General features: G+C 39.3%; 1 protein-coding gene across 3 annotated transcripts in view; it reads right to left on the reverse strand.

Annotated features, from left to right (window-relative positions):
* Positions 1-18,738, reverse strand: part of ELOVL2 (ELOVL fatty acid elongase 2) — a 117,352-nt gene extending 98,614 nt beyond the window's left edge. Inside the window, exons 1-2 of one of the 3 annotated variants that reach the window (XM_072603820.1) lie at positions 18,717-18,738; positions 4,548-4,669 (exon numbers count right to left, since the gene is read on the reverse strand). Coding sequence is in view for 1 of the 3 variants with exons in the window: in XM_072603818.1 (XP_072459919.1) it covers positions 4,103-4,105 (3 nt within the window). In the remaining 2 variants the exon portion in view is untranslated. Of the gene's footprint in view, positions 1-4,102; positions 4,403-4,542; positions 4,783-18,716 lie in introns of those variants that run through there. The other 2 variants (XM_072603819.1, XM_072603818.1) reach the window with 2 other exon arrangements.
* Positions 18,739-19,471: the final 733 nt, after the last annotated feature.

The raw sequence follows: 19,471 nt of genomic DNA on the forward strand, positions 1-19,471 counted from the left end.
ATTTCCTTTCAATTCACTATTCTTCTTTCTGCATTTTTCTAATTTTATTAACAACTTTGGGGTATATTTTTCAATGTCAAGATTATCACTAAAAGACATTATGTTGGAATTTAGTTCTGAGCCTTTGATAAAGGAGGAAAGTTAGTAACAGTATAAATAAAGAAAATGTAGATCATTTATGACAATATGAAAAATGCAGATGAAGAAACAAGACAGAAGTATGGGTATGGTGTGTCAAAGGTAAAAAGATGAAATTTGTACTTGACATGAAAAAAGGGTAGGAGGGAAGGAAACAGAGAAGGAAAGAAAAAAGAGGAAAATAGTAAAAAGAGAAAAAATAAAGAATGAAGTGGAAATGAAAGAAATTCAAGTCAAAAAGAAAGAAAACTATTGCAAATGGGAGAAATATCAACAGAAGCTTTTTTATTATTAAGTGCTTTTCATAAATTACTTCATTTGATAGTCATGTAATAACAATCTTGTGGAATACCCTCATTTTATAGATGAAGAACCTGAGGCCTAAGGTCACCACAGTTCATAATTATCAGAGCTGGAACTTGAATAGTCTGATTCCAAATCAAGTGTTTCTTCCACTGTTTCACAGTGCTGAACAGGAAAGAAATCTTGAAGAGTTAAAGGCAAAAAAATAGCCATTACATTTGGTATTTTGAACTATATCAATGGGTAAGAAAAAAGAGCTTTTTAAAAGATGTTGTCAAGTGAAAATAAGAGAATATTTGGCAAAAACCTGGGTAGGAGAGAAAAGAGGGGAAAGAGTCAGATTTCAGACACTGTAGACAGAAGAGCTGGTGGAATTACTAACATCGATAGGAAACAGAGAGAACACAGTTGGAAAGATGAGCAGCTTTCTGTTGTGCAAAGCTAAATGTGGCAATGAGGCACTCAAAAGAGTACAAATGGTTAAAAAGAGAGGGAATTTTTTAATTCACACATAGTGACAATGGATAGAACATGTCTTAAGATCCCTTAAGTACAGAACATGGTCAATATGAGAAAATAATCAGAGACTTAGCTCTGGGAGCCTTCCAGAAACCAGAAACATGAAGGCTAAGTGAAGAAAGAATATACATGAAAGGATAACTAGAGATTTTTAAAAATAACATACACTTAGTGATTTCTAAAAGTTTCCACTAAAAAATTTATTTATAGGTACTAAGATCTTATAATGACTAGTAAACAAAGACCCTTAGAGTATAAATTAGAGAAAGAAAAAGTACAAATGTATAATTTGTAAACTTTGGGAAAGGAGTAGCTTTGGATAGCTTCCACCTAATACACTAGGCAAATTTCCATGATGCTCTGCTTCCAAGGGTAGGTCACTACTGCTTCCTCTCCCCTCCCTTGCTCCCTACTTAAGAGTGCAAAAGTACAGATCATTCCATAGACCAGCAAACAGAAGTCTGGGAGCCCTGTGGGTGAGTCTAACAAAAGACAATGATTCTCTACAGTTTGAATATACACTATTGAATGTTATGGGTGCTAATACATTTTAAATAGCTATTTCAACCCCGACCTGAAGCATGAAGATAATAGTCTTGAACCATAAAAGTGGAAAGGTCATCTATTCTACTTTCCTCTTTATTCAGAGTTTCTTAAAACCTCCTAGAGAATAATAACTTTCGATTATTTTCAATTTCTGGTGATCAGTTCAGCAGTAGATTTTGAAGATTCCAGGTGAATGTACTATAATGATTAACAAATTAATATCCAGATCATGAATTTATGTATGCCAAATTCAAATAGATTTATAAATAGAACTCTTGGAAGGAGAATTATCTCAAAATAATCAAAATAACTGGCAAAGACTAAATGATACATTTCCTTTTCCTTCCAGTTCATCTTAGACATAAATGAGTGTTATAAGGTTTCACGTAATTGTCACCCAGAAACTTCCTTTTCATTGTAATCTTTTTAAAGAGCTTTCTTTTTGAAAAGTATCAATATCAAGGGCATTTACACCTTTTGCTACAACATGAAAAAAACTATCACTGTAACAAAAGAGAAGAGATTTATAAGTGTCATCTCCTTTGATTTACTTCTCTCATTTTAGTTCCCAGATGATATGCCTTCAATTAAGGAAAAACTCTCACTCTATCCACCTCAGAACAAAAGCTTAAGCCCCAAGTAGAGTAGCCAAAACTGATTCCCAAGAAGGCTCTGCCTTCTAAGATTGAAAGCTACATATAGTGCAATCAGCCAGAAAGAGGACAGCATGAAATGCAGGGACAATCTCATGCACAAGCAGAACAGATGGTAGGTTTTCCTGTAAACTATGAATGATATGCCTCAAAACATAAACTTCATCTGATCTGACTGCTTTTAAACTACTATCTAACAATGGCTTAGACAAGCAAGGTGGAGATATTGTTTCTACAAAGTCCCAGTTAATATGCACCAAATGGTTATCTGACACTCGGACCTCTATCCTTCTGCAGCAGGAAGAATAGATGATTTTGAGTCAGAGGAACTGGGTTAGCATTCTGGGTTTGCCATTTACTATCTATGCCACTTTATCTCTGAGTCTGGATTTCCTTAGCTGTGAAATGACAAGGAGGGGAAGTGGACTAGATGATCTTTAAAGTCCTTTCCAACTCTAAATTTATGATTCTATGACTGACTCCCACATTACCATGAATAACTTTGTCATTCTATCAAGTTAGCACCTGGTCCCTGAGAGGATAATATATAGGACTGGTAAGTTTGGGTGTGAGGTAGGAATGGGATAGGGATACTGACAAATCCTGGGTGGCCCGCGAACAACTAAGGAAGGCAAGACTCAATATGAAATATAGGGTCTAATGGAAAATTCTAACTGTATGTGTCTTGGAAGAAGAAGAACCAGAAAACAACTTATCCACGATTTTGCTTAATGCCAGTTTTCTCTCCTTGAAGCTACGGTGCTAGGTTTAGATGCAAAGGCTCTTGAACCATCCATCCATTCCCTTCTCTGGGGACAAACGCTAACTGACATTCAGCAAAGGGTTTTTAAGAAATAGAAGGTGAGGACAGCTGTTGGAAGGAAGAATACATACATACGTATATATACACATATACACACAATACACACACATACATATATACATACACCCACATATATGACACTATGCACGCACACATATCACAGCTGTGTACACAGGGCGCATAATGACTTTGACAACCATACAGATAGAAACAGGTCTCAGACAAAATTGAAATGAATTCATTTTTAAAGTGCTTTAAGGTTTACCAAGTTCTTTCCTTGGAGTCACCTCCTGCAATATAGATAATATTGTTTCCATTTTACAGATGAGGAAACTGAGGCAAAGAATAAGGCAATTTATCTGAAATCACAGGGCTATTCATTTTAAAGAGGAGACCTGAACTCAACACCAGTACTTTCTTCCACCACAGACAACCCATACCCAAATTCAGAAGTTTCATGAGATATGGTCACCATAGAAAGAAACGGAAGTGTGAAAAGAAAGAGATGAGAGGTAGGAAGACAGTTCCTTGCTAACAAGGTCTTCCCTTCCTTGAAGATGGCCAGACTAATCCGTGATCATAGCTGGAAACAAGTGTACTCGTCTGAGTGGGAGGGGTGAGGAGGGGGGACGGACAGACAGACGGCAGGCTCTAGGTCGGTGATTCACCTAATGCGGCGGGTGGTGGAAAGTGGGCAAGCTCTTTCTCCACTTGCCCCCGAAGCGCTGGGCGGGGGAGAGAGTCTTCCACGGAGCCCTCGCACAGAGTCACCGGCCCAGGTGAGGAGGGTGTCCTCGGGCTGTGCTCCCGGGGCTGTGACTGCGTGGGGCCGTGCACGGTGGCTGGGCTGCCTCCCGCTCGACGGGCACGTTACTACCTTCACACACCCCCCGGTGCGGGGCTCACGCGCGGACCCGCGGTCACCAGGCAGGCCGGGGCAGGGCTGGCTGGGTGGACAAGGTAGGGGGTTGGAGCGCCGACCCCTTCCCGCCTGGGGGTGCCCGCGCACGCGCGCAGGAGGCCCCTCCGGGCGCGGGGAGGGCCGGGGGAGGGGGCCTCCGCCGCCGCCCTCGGCCCCCGGCCCCGCAGCCCCTGCAGCGGCGCTTCCTCGCGCACTCACCATGTCTGGCCGCGTCTCTGGAGCTCGGGCGGGAGCGGAGCGGTGCGCTGTCCAGGGTATCCAGCCTCCCTCTGCCCGCGCGCGGGCGCGCCCTCTATAAGATTGTACACGCGCGCACACGGCCCAGAGCACGCCCAGGCACACACACTCACACCCACCCGCTGGGCTCGGCCTCGCCCCCGCCTCCCTTTCGCGCCTCCCTCCCTCCCTGGCCCTCGCGGTCCCGAGGCTCCCGAGGCTTCCCCTCACACGCGCACTCCGCTCCTGCCGCGCCCTCTAGGGAAGGGAAGCCCTCACTGCAGGCACGGGGAGGAGGAGGAGGGGGGAGCGAGGCGAGGGGGCGGGGCAAAAGAGGGGGCGGAGCCGAGGAAGAGGCGCCAGCCTGCCCGCCCTCCCGCAAGCCCTGTACTCTCCAACCCACACCTCCAGTTACACCTTACCTTACCGCTTTGGCGCCCGTCGCCGTCCTCGCCACTGGGGGTCTCGAGTGCCCCGCCACCGCCACCGCCCCCTCGCAGGCCAAGGCTGCTCCTCCGCGGGTCCTGCGGCTTGCAGGCGCCTCTGAACCTGCCCCAAAGAGACAAGACAGGGCTTAGGGAGCGAGGGAAGGCGGGGGTGCCGAAGGTGAAGCGGCCGCTGTTCTTGCTTTATTTCCTCTCTTCTTCAGCAGCAGAGTGGGCAAGGAAGGGCCCCTCCTCCACGAGACCGCTCCTGTGCGGGTGTTTTCGTTTGGCTAATTCGTTGGGGCTGGCAGCGGGAATGGGCTTTCTGGGCTTGGAGAGCCCAAAAGTGACGGTGTGAGATGCACCCCAAAGCCTGGCGTTTGTTCTGCACCCCAAAATCCAGCCCAAACAGGCCTGACCCCTAGTTAAATCTCAAGCTCAGTGCCAGCCGCTTAAATTGACAAAGCCTGCCTCCCTACCCTCCCAGAGGTTACCCAGGGCTTACCTACAGTGAGATCTTGTTTCCTATGTGATGGGAATGTGAGATTTGGGGGACACATGTTTGGGAGTTGGAAACCAATCTCGTTTCCTTTTGCTTTATTTTTTCCCCCTTAAACACTAAAAACTCGGGCTTATTGTACCTATTGTACAGGACATTTGAGTAATTTGGGACAGAGGGCATATAAGGACGCTTAGGACCACCACAGCTGACCACCCAGGCATCTAAGAGCACTGTATACCTAGCATTCTTGCAAATGGGTCAGCTAAAGTTATAGTCTCAGAGTTCCTTGTAAGACGGCATTGTTTGAGTCCTCGGAGCCTGCCGACAAGAATGATAACCTGTGGTTTCTGAGCTGTAATAAATTGTCATATGATCACCTTCTTTGCAGTCAGGCGTTATCTTTTTCTTAGTGAGTATCCAGCACCAGGTATATGTTTCTTAAAAGATGTGAATGTCTTTTTGGTGATCAATGGATTATTTTAGATATATCAGCTTAATGTCACAGAACTTGAAAAGCCAGCATTCAACCCAAAGGACTCAGCAACCAATTTTCTATACAGCATTCATATATTTTCTAAGAAGAAAAATTCTCTCAGTTTTTGTGGGTACCCAGGTTATAAAGAATCTGAATATTAATGCCATGGTGCCTTTGGTCTGGCATAACATAATGCAAATACTTTTTGTCTATTGCATTCTCAAGGACAGCTTCATTCTTCTCCTCTACAGCTGTGAAAGATAACCAGTCTGCAAACGGGTTAAAAGCCGAGAGTTGATGTGTCACACCAGGAATGCTTAATGCATGGAGTGAACATAGATTTTTAAGTCTGCTTTGTGGTCTTCCTATTAGCAGAACTACCTTACCACCATTTTCCACTCTATTCACCTTGTATTCTCATTACACACACCCAATCATAGAACCAGACTGTAGCTACAAGTTACTCACATTTTATCTAACCATTGAAATACTTTGTGGCCATAGCATTATTACAAAAAAAAAAGGTAATTAATTCAGTAAATTAGAGTTTTTATTACCCATCATTCACTTAGTAGACAAAGAAATGAGTATACAAGAGCTTGCTTTTTAAACACATGGAGACTAAGACCCTATAGAAAATTAAGACAAGGAAGAATCTAAACTTTTGAATATTTAGTAATAGTAATGAGCAATGACTATAATTAATATAAATTTTTATCAAATGATTCAACAGTCACATGTGTGACTATGCAAAGTAAAGTTATTGTTCAGTTGTATGGGATTCTTTGTGACCTCAAAGACCATAGCACTCCAATTCTGTCCATGGAGTTTTCTTGACAAAGATACTAGAGTGGTGTGCCATTTCCTTTTCTAGTGGATTTCCATTTCCTTCTCCAGTGGATTTCCATTTCCTGCTCCAGCAAGCAGAGGTCCCCCAGCTAGTAAGTAGACTGATTTGAACTCAGTTCTTCCTGACACTAAGCCCCCTACTCTATCCACTAAGCCACCTAGCTTTCTTGAAGCAAAATTACCACTAGTGTAATCCCAGAATTTTAGAGCAAAAAGTAAAGGTCATCTGGTTTAATTACTTCATTTGACAGATTAAGGAAACAGAGGCCATGAGAGTAGGGACTAGGACACTGGCTTCCTGTCTCTTACTCTAATTCACTTTCCACTGCAACATTATTCCTCCCGAATTCTTGTAATCTTTTCCTCCATCTATGGAACTCACCCCTCCTTCGGGCATTAGAAAATTTTGTGCCATCAGGTCTGGCCACCCCTGTCCTTCCCACCCACCTTCAAGGTCCCATGAAAACAATATCAAGACTAATAGCAAAACAAACTGAAGTAGAAGGGACCAAGAGGCCAAGTAACCTGATCTATAGCTGAACAGGAATCCCCTCTAAAATAGCGTGGGAAGGCAAATTGATAAACTACTGTGTAAATGTCAGATATAAATTGGGTAGCATTTGTACCTGGTACAAACATCAATGGTAGTGGGTTTTATGTTGAAGAAGGTATTAAAATATTTGGTGCCCTGAATAAGAAAACAATTAGTCAGTTATTGCACCACTTATCTAGGTGGGTAAAGCTATGAGTTGAGTTAAGATTTATGGGCTTGAAGCTCCCAAGACAATTAACAAATCATTCAGATCTGTTGTTTTGGTACCATCAGTACTGTACACTGTTAGTAAACTTCAACAACACACTTTACATGTCTATTAGGCCTCTTGAAAATGTTTGGCCACAATCTTGGAGGTCTTTAAAATGCTAATCCTTGTGGGAAACATAAGTGATGTAAAAAAAGAAAGAAGTCAATAATAATTTTTTTTTTTTAAAAAAGCTAACCCTGCCAAGTCCTGCAGACAGCAAAGTAGAGCATTATAGGAATTACCTTTGTAGAGGTGATCCCTCTATGTGTACTACATGGCAGTAGGTGAGGAAGTTTTCTCTCCTTCCTCTCATCAGCTGGGACATCTAGCAGGTGTACTAATATACCAGTAGGAGAGACCACATCCAACAGGGAGGAATTTGGAAAACTGAATAGTTCAAGAAAGGAATCTGAGATACTTTCTCCAGAAGGAAACAATATATTGAGGCAGCCTTCAAGGCAGGAAGAAGATTCGAGTGAGACCTCTGGCAAAAAGGAAGAAGGTCAATTATGGATTCCAAGGATAACTAATGCCCTGACTATTTAAGGTTGAGCTTCAGAGAGGAATAGACAGACTCAGGAAGTCCAGGTGAGCAATCTGCCCGGCAGAGACAAGGAGGAGCAGCATGAGAACATATTGGGAAGGAAAAGGATTTGGGACCTTGCAGTACTGGAGACCACCTTTGCCACGTGTGTTCCCTCTTAATGTGCTGAGCTCATTTTCAGTGTACTCTAAGTTCATTCATGGATGACATGTGGATTTGTGAAAATATGCCCCAGATTCATGAGGAGGAGGTTTTTTTTGAAGCTACTGTCCTTAACAATGTCATCTTAGTAAAAATCTTTGCTTTGACTTGATTGTGTCTTCTGACTGACTATTAAAGGTTAACACATCAGGGAGTGATTATGAACTAAAGTTTTAGGAATTCAGACCTATAGTACTTTAAACTTAGCAGCAGCTAGGTGGTACAGTGGACAGAGAAGGAGCCAGGAGGACATGCGTTCAAATCTCACCTCAGACACTTGACACTCACTAGCTGTGTGACCTTGGGCAAGTCACTTAACCCCAATTGCCTCATCCTGGGTCATCTCCAGTCATCCTGATGAATATCTGGTCACTGGATTCAGATGGCTCTGGAGGAGAAGTGAGGCTGGTGACCTGCACAGCCCTCCCTCCCTCAAAACCAAGTCAAGTGCAAATCATGTCATTATTTTTCTGATGGCATGGTCTTTGACAATGAAGGATGAACACACACACTTTAAACTTAAAATAGTAGTTGGAGGGGCCCAACCTTCGAAAGTGAATTCAAGCTGGGTGGAGAGAATGGCAGAGATAGCTATTAGAGATTGTTACAAAAGGTCAAATTTTAAAAATCATACTTTTAGTGGGGTATTGAACATATTATTATTTTATTGAAGGTAAATTTTTGTTCATTAAATGCTCTAGAAAACACTGCTTCATAAAAGCATATTGGAAATAAAAATCTTTAATACAGATCCTTTTAGTTTTAATTCATTCATTATACTGTGATTTCTACTAGAAATGAAAGCCTTCATTTGGATTTTAAAACACATTCAAGGTCATTGGAAATTTTAGCCTCCCTAACAATTCCATCTTTGGCCATGCACTGAATTGTTACAACCCGAAGAGCTGGGTCTAATCAAAGAGGGTTCAGATTCATTTCCTTTGAGAAAGGCTTACCATACTGTAAAGAGTCTAACAAATTTAAGCAGTGGAAAATGTTGCTATATGCATGTATTGTTGACATTTTGTGCTATAAATGCACTTATCTTTTTCTATTCTTTTAGGAGAAAGGACTGGGAATCGCTTAGAGACATTCAGCTCTAATGGAAAGTACAGTGGACTTTAGTGCCCTAAAACCTGCATTTAAGTCCTACTTCTAGTACTTATTAGATGTGTGACCTTGAATATCAGTTAAGCTCTTTGAGTCTTTCAGTTTCCTCATCTATAAAATAGGGATACTGCTCTTTGCACTATGTGTAGTAAAGTATTGTTAGGAGGATCAAACGATATAATAATCTATAAGTGTTTTGTGAGGGCTGCCATATAAATAAGAATTGTTATTCTATGACTTCTTGAAAATAGCTAATTGGAAAGGATTAGCTATGAAAATAACCTATTGAATTCTCTTTAAAAAAATATTTTTTTTTTTGCTTATTGTAGTAGTACTACACCTTAGGAAGTTATCCTCTGCTTTTTAAACAATTTAAAGAAATTAATTTCCATAGGAGTTTCCAACCTTTGTATGACAGAGAGCTATTGTAGTCATTACCTAAAGTCTTATGATTGACTAAGAGAGGGGAGAGAGCAGATGCTTCAATCTCATTTTAATAGGAAAAATTAAATGGTACCAGACACATCCACCTTCCTCTGTCAGCTAAGAATGATTTGCCTGTGCTCCTTTCTCCATATCTTTCCCCCGCAAATGGTACAAAATTTAAAATTTAAAATAAAAATAAATTTTAAAATGACCTGAACTATGATCTTATAGTTTGTCATGTTCAGGTTATCTATACCCTAACTAAAGGTTAAAGGATTTGAACATTTCAAGAAGTCAGTCTGAGGAAGAATAATTGGTTAATTAGAAGAGCTGGGAACCTATGCAAACATATATCCCAAAGCATTGCTCCTAACTGTTCATTCTTAACACGTTAATTAGCACGTACCTGAAGTTAGAATAAGCCTAAAGAGGTAATACTTGATCCTAGTAAATTAATAATTTATCTCATTGGGACCCTGTGAATAGAAGCCATTGCTTCCAGAAGAAATAGATTCCTAATTGAGGATTCAGTAGATGAAGGGTCTATTTATCAAGTATCAATGCAGCTAGTGGTACAGTTCCTAGAGTGCTGGGCCTTGACTCAGGAAGACCTGAGTACAAATATGACCTCAGACACTAGCTGTGTAGACCTGGACAAGTCACCTCATCTCTGCTTGCCTACAGCTGTTATTAGGACCAAATAAATTAATATTTGTGAGAGAAGCTCCAGGCACATAGTAAGCATTCTAAATCCCCTTCCTTCCCTGCTCCTAATCATAACCTTAGAGATCATTCCTACTATTTTAAAGCTGATGAAACAGAAATGCAGAAAGCTGAAATTACTTGCTCAAGTCATGCCACTATTTATGAAGCAGAGCCATGATGACTTAAACCTGAAGTATAGTCAAGATAGAACGTGAACTCTTTAAAAACAAGGATAGTTTCTTTTTTGTCTATATGTCCCTGGTGCCTGGCACAGGGTAGGGGCTTAATAAATACTTATTGACTAGCTTAACTGGTTGATTAGTTGATTAAACCTTCTGACTGGAAGCCTGGGGCTTTTTCCAATAGCACATACTGTTTCTCATGTTATTGCTCTAATTATTGTCAAGTGCATATATTAATTGTTACCAGGGGCAAATCACTTAACCCTGTTTGCCTCAGTTTCCTAATCTGTAAAATGAGCTGAAGAAGGTAATAACAAACCACTCTAGTATCTTTGTCAAGGAAAAACTCTGACACAAAAAGTCAGATACAACTGAAAACTACTTAACAACATATAATAATGTAAATTTTATCAGTCTTTCAAGGAGCTGAGAATTCATTAGTGAAGCGGTTTTACACTTATGCAAGTTTGAACCTGTCAGTAATTTAGTGGATAATGCATCTACTAAGTGATGGAAAAGATCAATTTTGTAATTGGAGAAAAATAATTTTAAAATATTAAGTAATCTAATTTAAATTTATCTCAGGAATGTTTGAATCAAACATTCAAAACATAATTAATTCCAAGACTACATAAATTATTTGTAAAAATAGAGGAAGAAATCATCCTTACGTTTATTTTATGAAATAAATATGGTCCTGATACGTAAATCAGGGAAAGATGAGACAGAAAAGTTATAGATCAATATTTCTAATTAATATTGATGCAAAAATCTTAAATGAAATACTAGCAGACTCCAAGAAAATCTTCAAAAGAGCATGCACTATGATAAGGTTGGATTTTATGCCAGAAATGTAGAGTTTCTTTTTTATTAGGAAGATTATGAGCATAACTGAACATGACAATAACAAAAATGTTTTTCTTTAAAAACCACTATTATATCATTAGATTCAAAAAAGATTTTGAAATAATACAACAGTCATTTATGCTTAAAAACACTAGACAACATTGGAATAAATTCATCTTTCCTTAAAATGGTAAACTGTAAGTATTAAGCACCAACAATTAGGATTATCTATAAAGTAAGGTAAGGATGCTTATCATCACCAATATTATTTAATATGGTTCTAGAAACTCTAATTATATTAATAAGAAAAGAAAAAATAGAAAGAACTTAGTCAAAGAGAAAATGAAATTATCACTACTTAAAAATAATGTGATGGCTTAGAGACCCCTAGAGATGCCACTAAAATTAATTCGAATAAGCAAAAACTTCTGTAAAGTAACAGGATATTAAATAAACCCATAAAATTCACAAACTTTTCTGTATATTACTAACAAAATCCAACAGGAAAAGATTGAAAAGAAATCCCACTCAAAATAAATACAGATTTTGCATATCATCTGGAAGTCCATCAACTCAGGACTTGCAAGAATATAAATTTTAAAAACTTTACAGCAATAAAATAAAATTTAATTAATTGAAGAGATATTGACTTCTTAGAGCTGTCATTCCAATATAATAAAAATGATCATGCTACCTAAATTAATCTGCAGAATTAGTGCCATTGCATCAGAACACCAAGTGGTTATTCATAAATGCAGATAAAATAATAATAATAAAGTTCATCTGGAGGAACACAATTAATGCTCTATAGTCATAAGCATAAACAAATGCTTATTTTTTACCTACAACTTTGGATTGCCCTGTGGCTCTGTTTCCTTCCATTAGTGCAGACAGTAAAAAAACTGAAAGTATTAGAAGTGTTTGCCTCATTTAGATATCAAAATTCCAAAAGATGGCAAATTTATATTCTCTTATACTAAGAAACCAAGAATTACATATCTTGACTAAATGACCTCTGATAAGTTCCTTTCTAAAAATGAGATTATCTCTTTCTAATTTGGGGTTTATATTTCATAATTTTAAATCTGAGGAACTTTAATTTTTACATTAGCTTTAGAAAATTGAACAAATAGACCTGTTAATTTTTTTTATGCTGATGCTGGCTTAGGGTTTCTGAATAATTTAATAGAGATCACACCCAAAAAATGTTAGTCTGTTTTAAACCATTTATTCACAGAGTTCAAAAGACAGCCATGGTGCTAAGAAAATCTAGCAAATTCAAGAAAGGTAGCAGGTATTAACATGAAACAGAGTATTCTAAGATTTTAACTGGTTCTTTTACTCCGGTGGCTAGTCTGGCTACAGAATAAAACTGTATCACTGTAGTCTGGCTACAGAATATCACTGAAACAGATAAAATTTTGTGCAATCAGCAGGAGTCTATGTTAGCAAGGTCCAAGATTGTGCCATACTTGTCTAGACAACTAGATATTGAAGAGTTGGAGGTGGGGATAGGGGAAGAGATTAGAGCTAAAGCAGCTGAAGAACGATTTGTTTGAAACAAAGGTCAATGAATGTGGTGACTTATTTTTGTTAGTTATGATTGGCTATAAACTCTTGCACCACTTATTCCAGTGGTTAAAATTTTGTCTCTTAATAAAAGAAGTTGTTGTCACTGTAAAAGCAAAAGAACATTTGAGGCCAAATTCAGCTGGAGATTTTATGAGTTTAACACAGTTCTTAGACATGGGAAGACAGGAGTGGTAATCCTAATGGGAAGCATTTGTAAGATTGGAGAAGGATTGGCAATCAAATGAGCCACTTTAAAAAAATAATAATAACTGTCTTTTAAGAATTCCTAAATCTTTCCTTATACTGCCAACTTTATTTCACACACTATGACCTAACTCAAAATTTTGGTTGTCATATTGATAATGTCACTGTCCCCTACATACAGTAGAGGACACATTGAATGAATGAATGAATGAAAAGGTACTTATTATGTGTCAGACACCATGCAAAGTGCTGAAAAAACTAGGGAAACCTCTATGAGCAGAGTAGAGTAAGAAGAACTAGGAGAAAAAATTTATACAATGAAAACAACATTACAAAGAATAACAATTTTGAAAGACCTCATGAGGTTGATCAATGCAACGAACAACTATAATTCTAGAAAACTAATGATGAAATATGCTACCTACCTCTTGACAGAGAAATGATGGACACATGCATCCACATTTCCATCATTTCCAGATGGAAAAGGAGATACAAAAGCTCACTGAAGAAAATAATTCCTTGAAGATAAGAATGAAGTGGATGGAAGCTAATGACTTTATTAAAAATCAAGAAATTATAAAACAAGGCCAAAGGAATGAAAAAAATCAGATAATGTGAAATATCTCATTGGAAAAACAACTGATCTGGAAAATAGATCCAGGAGAGACAACTTAAAAATTATTGGACTACTCGAAAGCCATGATCAATAAAAGAGCCTAGACATCATCTTTCAAGAAATTACCAAGGAAAACTTCCCTGATATTCTAGAACCAGAGGGTAAAATAGATATTGAAAAAATCTGCTGATCACCTCCTGAAAGAGATCCCAAAAGGAAGCCTCTTAGAAATATTATAGCCAAAGTTCAGAGCTCCCAGGTCAAGGAGAAAATATTGCAAGCAGCCAGAAAGAAACAATTTGAGTGTTGTGGAAATACAATCAGGATAACACAAGATCTAGCAGCTTCTATATTAAGGGATTGGAGGGCTTGGAATATGATATTCCAGAGGTCAAAAGAGCTAGGATTAAAACCAAGAATCACCTCCCCAGCAGAACTGAGTATAATACTTCAAGGGAAAAAATTGTCATTCTGTGAAATAGAGAACTTTCAAGCATTCTTGATGCAAAGACCAGAGATGAATAGAAAATTTGACTTTCAAATATAAGAATCAAGAGAAGCATGAAAAGGTAAACAGGAAAGAGAAATCATAAAGGACTTACTAAAGTTGGACTGTTTACATTTCTACATGGAAACATAATATTTGCAGCTCTTGAGATTTTTCTCAGTGTTTAAGTAGTTGGAGAAATTGTATATATATAGACAGAAGGCACAGGGTGAGCTGAATAGGAAAGGATGATATCTAAAAAAGTAAAATTAAGGAGTGAGAGAGGAATATGTTGGGAGGAGAAAGGGAGAAGTAGAATGTAGGCAAATTATCTCACATAAAAGAGGCAGGAAAAAGCTTTTTCAATGGAAGGGAAAAGGGAAGAGGTTCAGTTTGCTATAAAATCTATCTTACAGGAAAGTGGGGGAGAAGGGGATAAGCAAGGTGTAGGGGGGATGATAGAAGGGAGGGCAAATGGGAAGAGGGGGTAGTTAGAAGTAAATACTTTTGGGGAGAAACAAGTTCAAAAGAGAGAATAGAATAAATGCGGGGCAGGATATGATGGAGGGAAATGTTGTCTTTCACAACATGACTTTTATGGAAGTCTTTTGCATAACTATGTATAACCTATATTGAATTGCTTGTCTTCTCAGTGGGGATGGGTGGGGAGGGAGGGAGAGAAGTTGGAACTCAAAATTTTAAAAATGAATGTTAAAAATTGCTTTTACATGCAACTAGGAAATAAGATATACAGGTAATGGGGTATAGAAATCTATCTTGCCCTACAAGAAAATAGAGGAGATGGGGATAAGAGAATGGAGGGGTATGAGAGAATGGAGAGCAGATTGGGAGAAGGGGTAATCAGAATGCCTGGTGTCTCAGGGTGGGCAGAGGGGAGAGATGGGGAGAACATTTGGAACTCAAAATCTTGTGGAAATGAATGTTGAAAACTAAAAATAAATTAATTAATTTTAAAAATAAGGGGTAAAATGAAATTAAAGGGTGAGAGGAATATATTGGGAGAAGAAAGGGAGAAATAGACTGGGGCAAATTATCTCAAATAGAAGAGGCAAGGAAAAGCTTTTTCAATGGAGGGGACAGGGGGCAGGTGAGAGGGAAAGTGAATCTTACTCTCATCGCATTTGACTTAAGAAGGGAGTAACATGCACACTCATTTTGGTATGAAAATCCATCTTACACTATAGGAAAGTAGGGGGGAAAGAGATAAGGGGAGTGGGATGGATGATAGAAGGGAGGGCAGATTGGTAATCAGAATGCACACTGTCTTGGGGTGGGCAGAGGGGAGAGATGGGGAGAAAATTTGGAACTTAAAATCTTGTGGAAGTGTCTGTTGAAAACTAAAAATCAATCAGTCAATATATATATTTTTAAAGTTTCATCTCAGTCCCAGGAATGTTTACACTTCCTCCCTCTGCCCATCCTTCAAGGCCTGGTTTAAATCTTCACTTTTTCCAGCTCTTCTCCACATTATTCTTGAACTCTCATTGCTCTGTCAGAACTCCCAAGTTATGAAGCATTTGGCTGTTCTATGTTTTAGATGTATAAGAATTGATGGCAAATTAGGAGGTAGTAGTGTAGCCCATCTTCCCCTACAACTGCTCCAGCAAGGATCTAAGAATAACACAGGACAAGTAGTGAAATGGTAGGAGAAACTTCCACGGATGATCTTTCCGCCTGCAGATAAGTGACCAGGGTGGAGCTGTGGGACAGAGATGGGCCACAGACTCAGGCCTCAAAGCTCCAGAGTCAGGCCCAGAGCTGGTCTTGGAACCAGCCCCAGACAAGACAAAAGCACAGGGTCTTCCAGAGGGGTCACTCAGAGCATATTGTGAACTCAGTCCCTGTCCCAGAATAACAGCAATGGAATCTCCCAGAAATTAAAGGCTCAGTTCCCAGAGTTTCCAGCCAGGCTAACAATGCCAGGTTGTCCAGAGACTCAACCCAAGGCCCAGAACTCAGCATCTCTCATAGCGTCTGGTACATGGTAGGTGCTTAGGACAGGTTCTGATCTATAGTAATCTCTTAATAAATGCTTGTTTTGTTCTTCCCAACACAGAGAATGGTATGGTCTCAGTCCCAAGCAGAGAACAGTGCTAGGCCAGCAGCACCCCTGGAGTTGACTCAACTGCCTTTGCCCAGAACAGGGCTAGGCCAAGCAGCTATGTTGCTCTGAATCTGTAAGCACTGGAGCTGACAGAAGCTAGAACCAATTACTGTCTACTAGAGTACCATCCAGATGCCAGTCTGCAGCTGTGGTAACTAAACACAAATCAGAGTCTGTCTAGAAGTGATCTGACCATGCCTTTGAACCGACTTGAAAAGGGCCTACTGAATGTATAAAACTCTCTGGCTCGAGCTGTCCCTGTGATCCTATAAGAATACAGCAATCAATACTCAAAAATAGAGGCAGAATCTTAAACAAGACAAGCCAGTAACATACAAGGCCAATTTATGAAGCACGTAGGGTTTCTCCCTAACACAAAGTCCCAAAGTGAAATCTGGAAGAATAAGTAAATAAGCAAAAAAAGGATAAATTGCTATTTTGATGCCAAGGACCCTGAAAGGTAAACCCCAAAAAGAAGGTAACTCCAAAAACATCTAAAAGAAAAGCCTCAAAGAATAACCCAGCTTGGCTGCAAAATCAGTTAGAATTCTTAGAACAAATAAATTAAGAGTTAAAAATCAAAAGAGTTAAAATAACTTTGAAAAACACTTTCTTAAGTTATTGAAGACAAAAAAAGGAGAAAAACAATATAGTCCTTTTACAGAACTTAAAGTCGACTAGGAAAGAGATTCTTACTCTGAGGTCCCCAGATCCCTTAATTCAAGGACTCCAAGAACTTGGATGGGGGAAAAATCCATTCCATCTTTATTTTCACCAAACTCTTAACTGAAATTTAGCATGGTTCTCCTCAAAAAGGCCATCTGTAATAAATGTCTACTTCCTTTCCTCAATGCTCTTCTTAACCCCTTACAATCTAGCTTCTGACCTTGTCATTCCACCAAAACTTCTCTCTCCAAAGTTATTAATGTCAATTCCAATGACCTTTTCTTAGTACTCATTTTCCTTGACTTCTCAGCATCTTTTGACAATGTTGATCTTGATACTGTCTTTTCTCTAGGTTTTCAGGGCACCTCTTTCCTGGTTCTCTTTCCAACCCTATATGACTGTTCCTTCTCTGTCTCCTTTGCTGGATCCACCTCCAAGTCATGCCCTCTAACTGTAAATATCCCTCAGGATTCTATCCTGGATTCTCTTCTATTCTCCCTTTACACTGTTTCCTTTGGTGATCTCATCACCCATAGATTTAATTACCATCTCTATGCTAAAGATTCTCAAATCTACCTTTCTTGCCCCAATCTCTGTGCTGATCTCCAATTTCACATCTTCAGTTGCCTTTCTGACATCCCAAACTGGATGTCCAGTAAACATCTTAAACTCAATTATGTCCAAAACACAATTCATTGTTTCCCTAAGGCTTCCCCCAACATTTTGTATTTTCTCAATTGCTATAGAGGCTATCACCATCCTCCCAGTCCCTCAGGCTCGTAACCTAGGAGTCATCCTGGATTCCTCACTATCTCTTACCCTCCCCCCTACCATATCCAAGCCACTGCCAAGGCCTGTTGATTCCACCTTTGCAATATCTCTCCAATATGTCCCATCTCTCCTCTGATACCGCCACCACTCTAGTGAAGACCCTCCTCACCTCACACCTTGATTATTGCAATAGCCTACTGGTGGGTTGGTCTGACTCAAGTCTCTCCCCACTCCAATTCATCTCCCATTCAGCCACTAAAATGATTTTCCTAAAAGGCAGGTCTGATCATGTCACCCCCTACTCAACAAACTGCAGTGGCTTCCTATTGCTTCCAGGAGTAAATATGAAATTCTTTGTCTATCATTCAAAGTCTTTTATAAACTAATAAGCCCCTTTCCAATCTTCTTACACTTTACTCCCTAACTTGTACTCTTCTGCCCAAGTGACACTGGCTTATTGGTTATTCCACAAACAAGACACTCCATCTCTAGACTCCAGGCATTCTTTCTGATTGTCCTCAATGCCTGGAATGCTCTCTCTCCTCTGCTCTGACTACTAACCTTACAGGAAGCCTTCTCCAACCCCTCTTCATTCTAGTGCCTTCTTTCTGTTAATTATTTCCCATTTATCCTGTATGTAGCTTACTTTGTATATATTTGTTTGGATGTACTATCTTACATTAGAGTATAAGCGCCCTGAAGCAAAGGATTGTCTTTTGCCTCTTTTTATATCCCCAGGGCTTAGTCTAGTGCCTGGCACATAGTAGATGCTTAATAAATGTTGATTGATTGATTGATATCTTTCAATTATTTAAGAACACGATTCATAAAAGAGGTTCATAGATTTCACCAGAGTGCTAAAGGGGTCCAGGACCCCCCTAAAGATTAAGAACCCCAGATCTAGGGAAACCTGAGTGACAGGTTCCCACCTTACCTATTAATTGCTTAATTCTACTTATTCAATGCTTGTTACTGACTGATTTTAATTCTTCTCCTGAAACATACCTGTTAAGAAGCTAGCTTTCCAGAATTAGACCTTACATAGCCTCGTTTCTCTAATAATCAAATTGGCATTATTTTTTCTTACCTTTGTCTTGGGTTATGTAAGTAGTTTCAGTTTAACTGTTCTTTTGTGTGTGGGAGGGGGAGGAGAAAAGGGAAGGGGAGTTAAGAGTGGGGGAGGATTGACTCCAACTTCCTGATTGGACAAAAAAGATACTAATGTATAACTGGAACAATAATAAGAATTACAATCCTGTGTGTAGATGAACCTACTGGTGGGTGGATATGAGTGTGAGAGTGAAATTTTCTCACCCTGTGATTCCTCCTCTCATTGCTGACTGAAAACGCAGATGGTGATATTCAATCTGCAACTGAAGTTTTATATTCTCAAATGCTCATTCAACCAGTTAGTTAATGGAAGAAAAAACCTTGTTTTTTCAGCTATTCTCCCCAGCATATTTATCTGTTGTTGAATCAATAATAGTTTTTTTAAGTCAATACTATAAACCTACACCAATCTATAAAAAAACAAAAACAAATGAGCTAAACATGAAATAATAAACATCTTGCTTTTTCTTATTCCTTCATAGCGTTTATAGTTATTTCTTTCACCAAGTTAAGCAGATCTTCAGAAGATAGGCTGGTCCAATTCTTAGAGGGCTAAGCTGTTTGGTAGGCTTTCCAAAATAGACCGCTATATGTTTTATCCTGAAATCTAAAAATGCCTTTCCTCTCCTTCCACCATTTCCATACATGCCTAGTCAGAGGGCCTGGACTTACTTGAATTTAAATAAGTTGCTGGCTAAATGCTGTGATTTTAGGGCCTAGAGAAATCTCAAA

Source organism: Notamacropus eugenii, chromosome 4 (genome assembly GCF_028372415.1).
Source record: "Notamacropus eugenii isolate mMacEug1 chromosome 4, mMacEug1.pri_v2, whole genome shotgun sequence".
In the NCBI taxonomy this organism is placed as follows: domain Eukaryota; kingdom Metazoa; phylum Chordata; class Mammalia; order Diprotodontia; family Macropodidae; genus Notamacropus; species Notamacropus eugenii.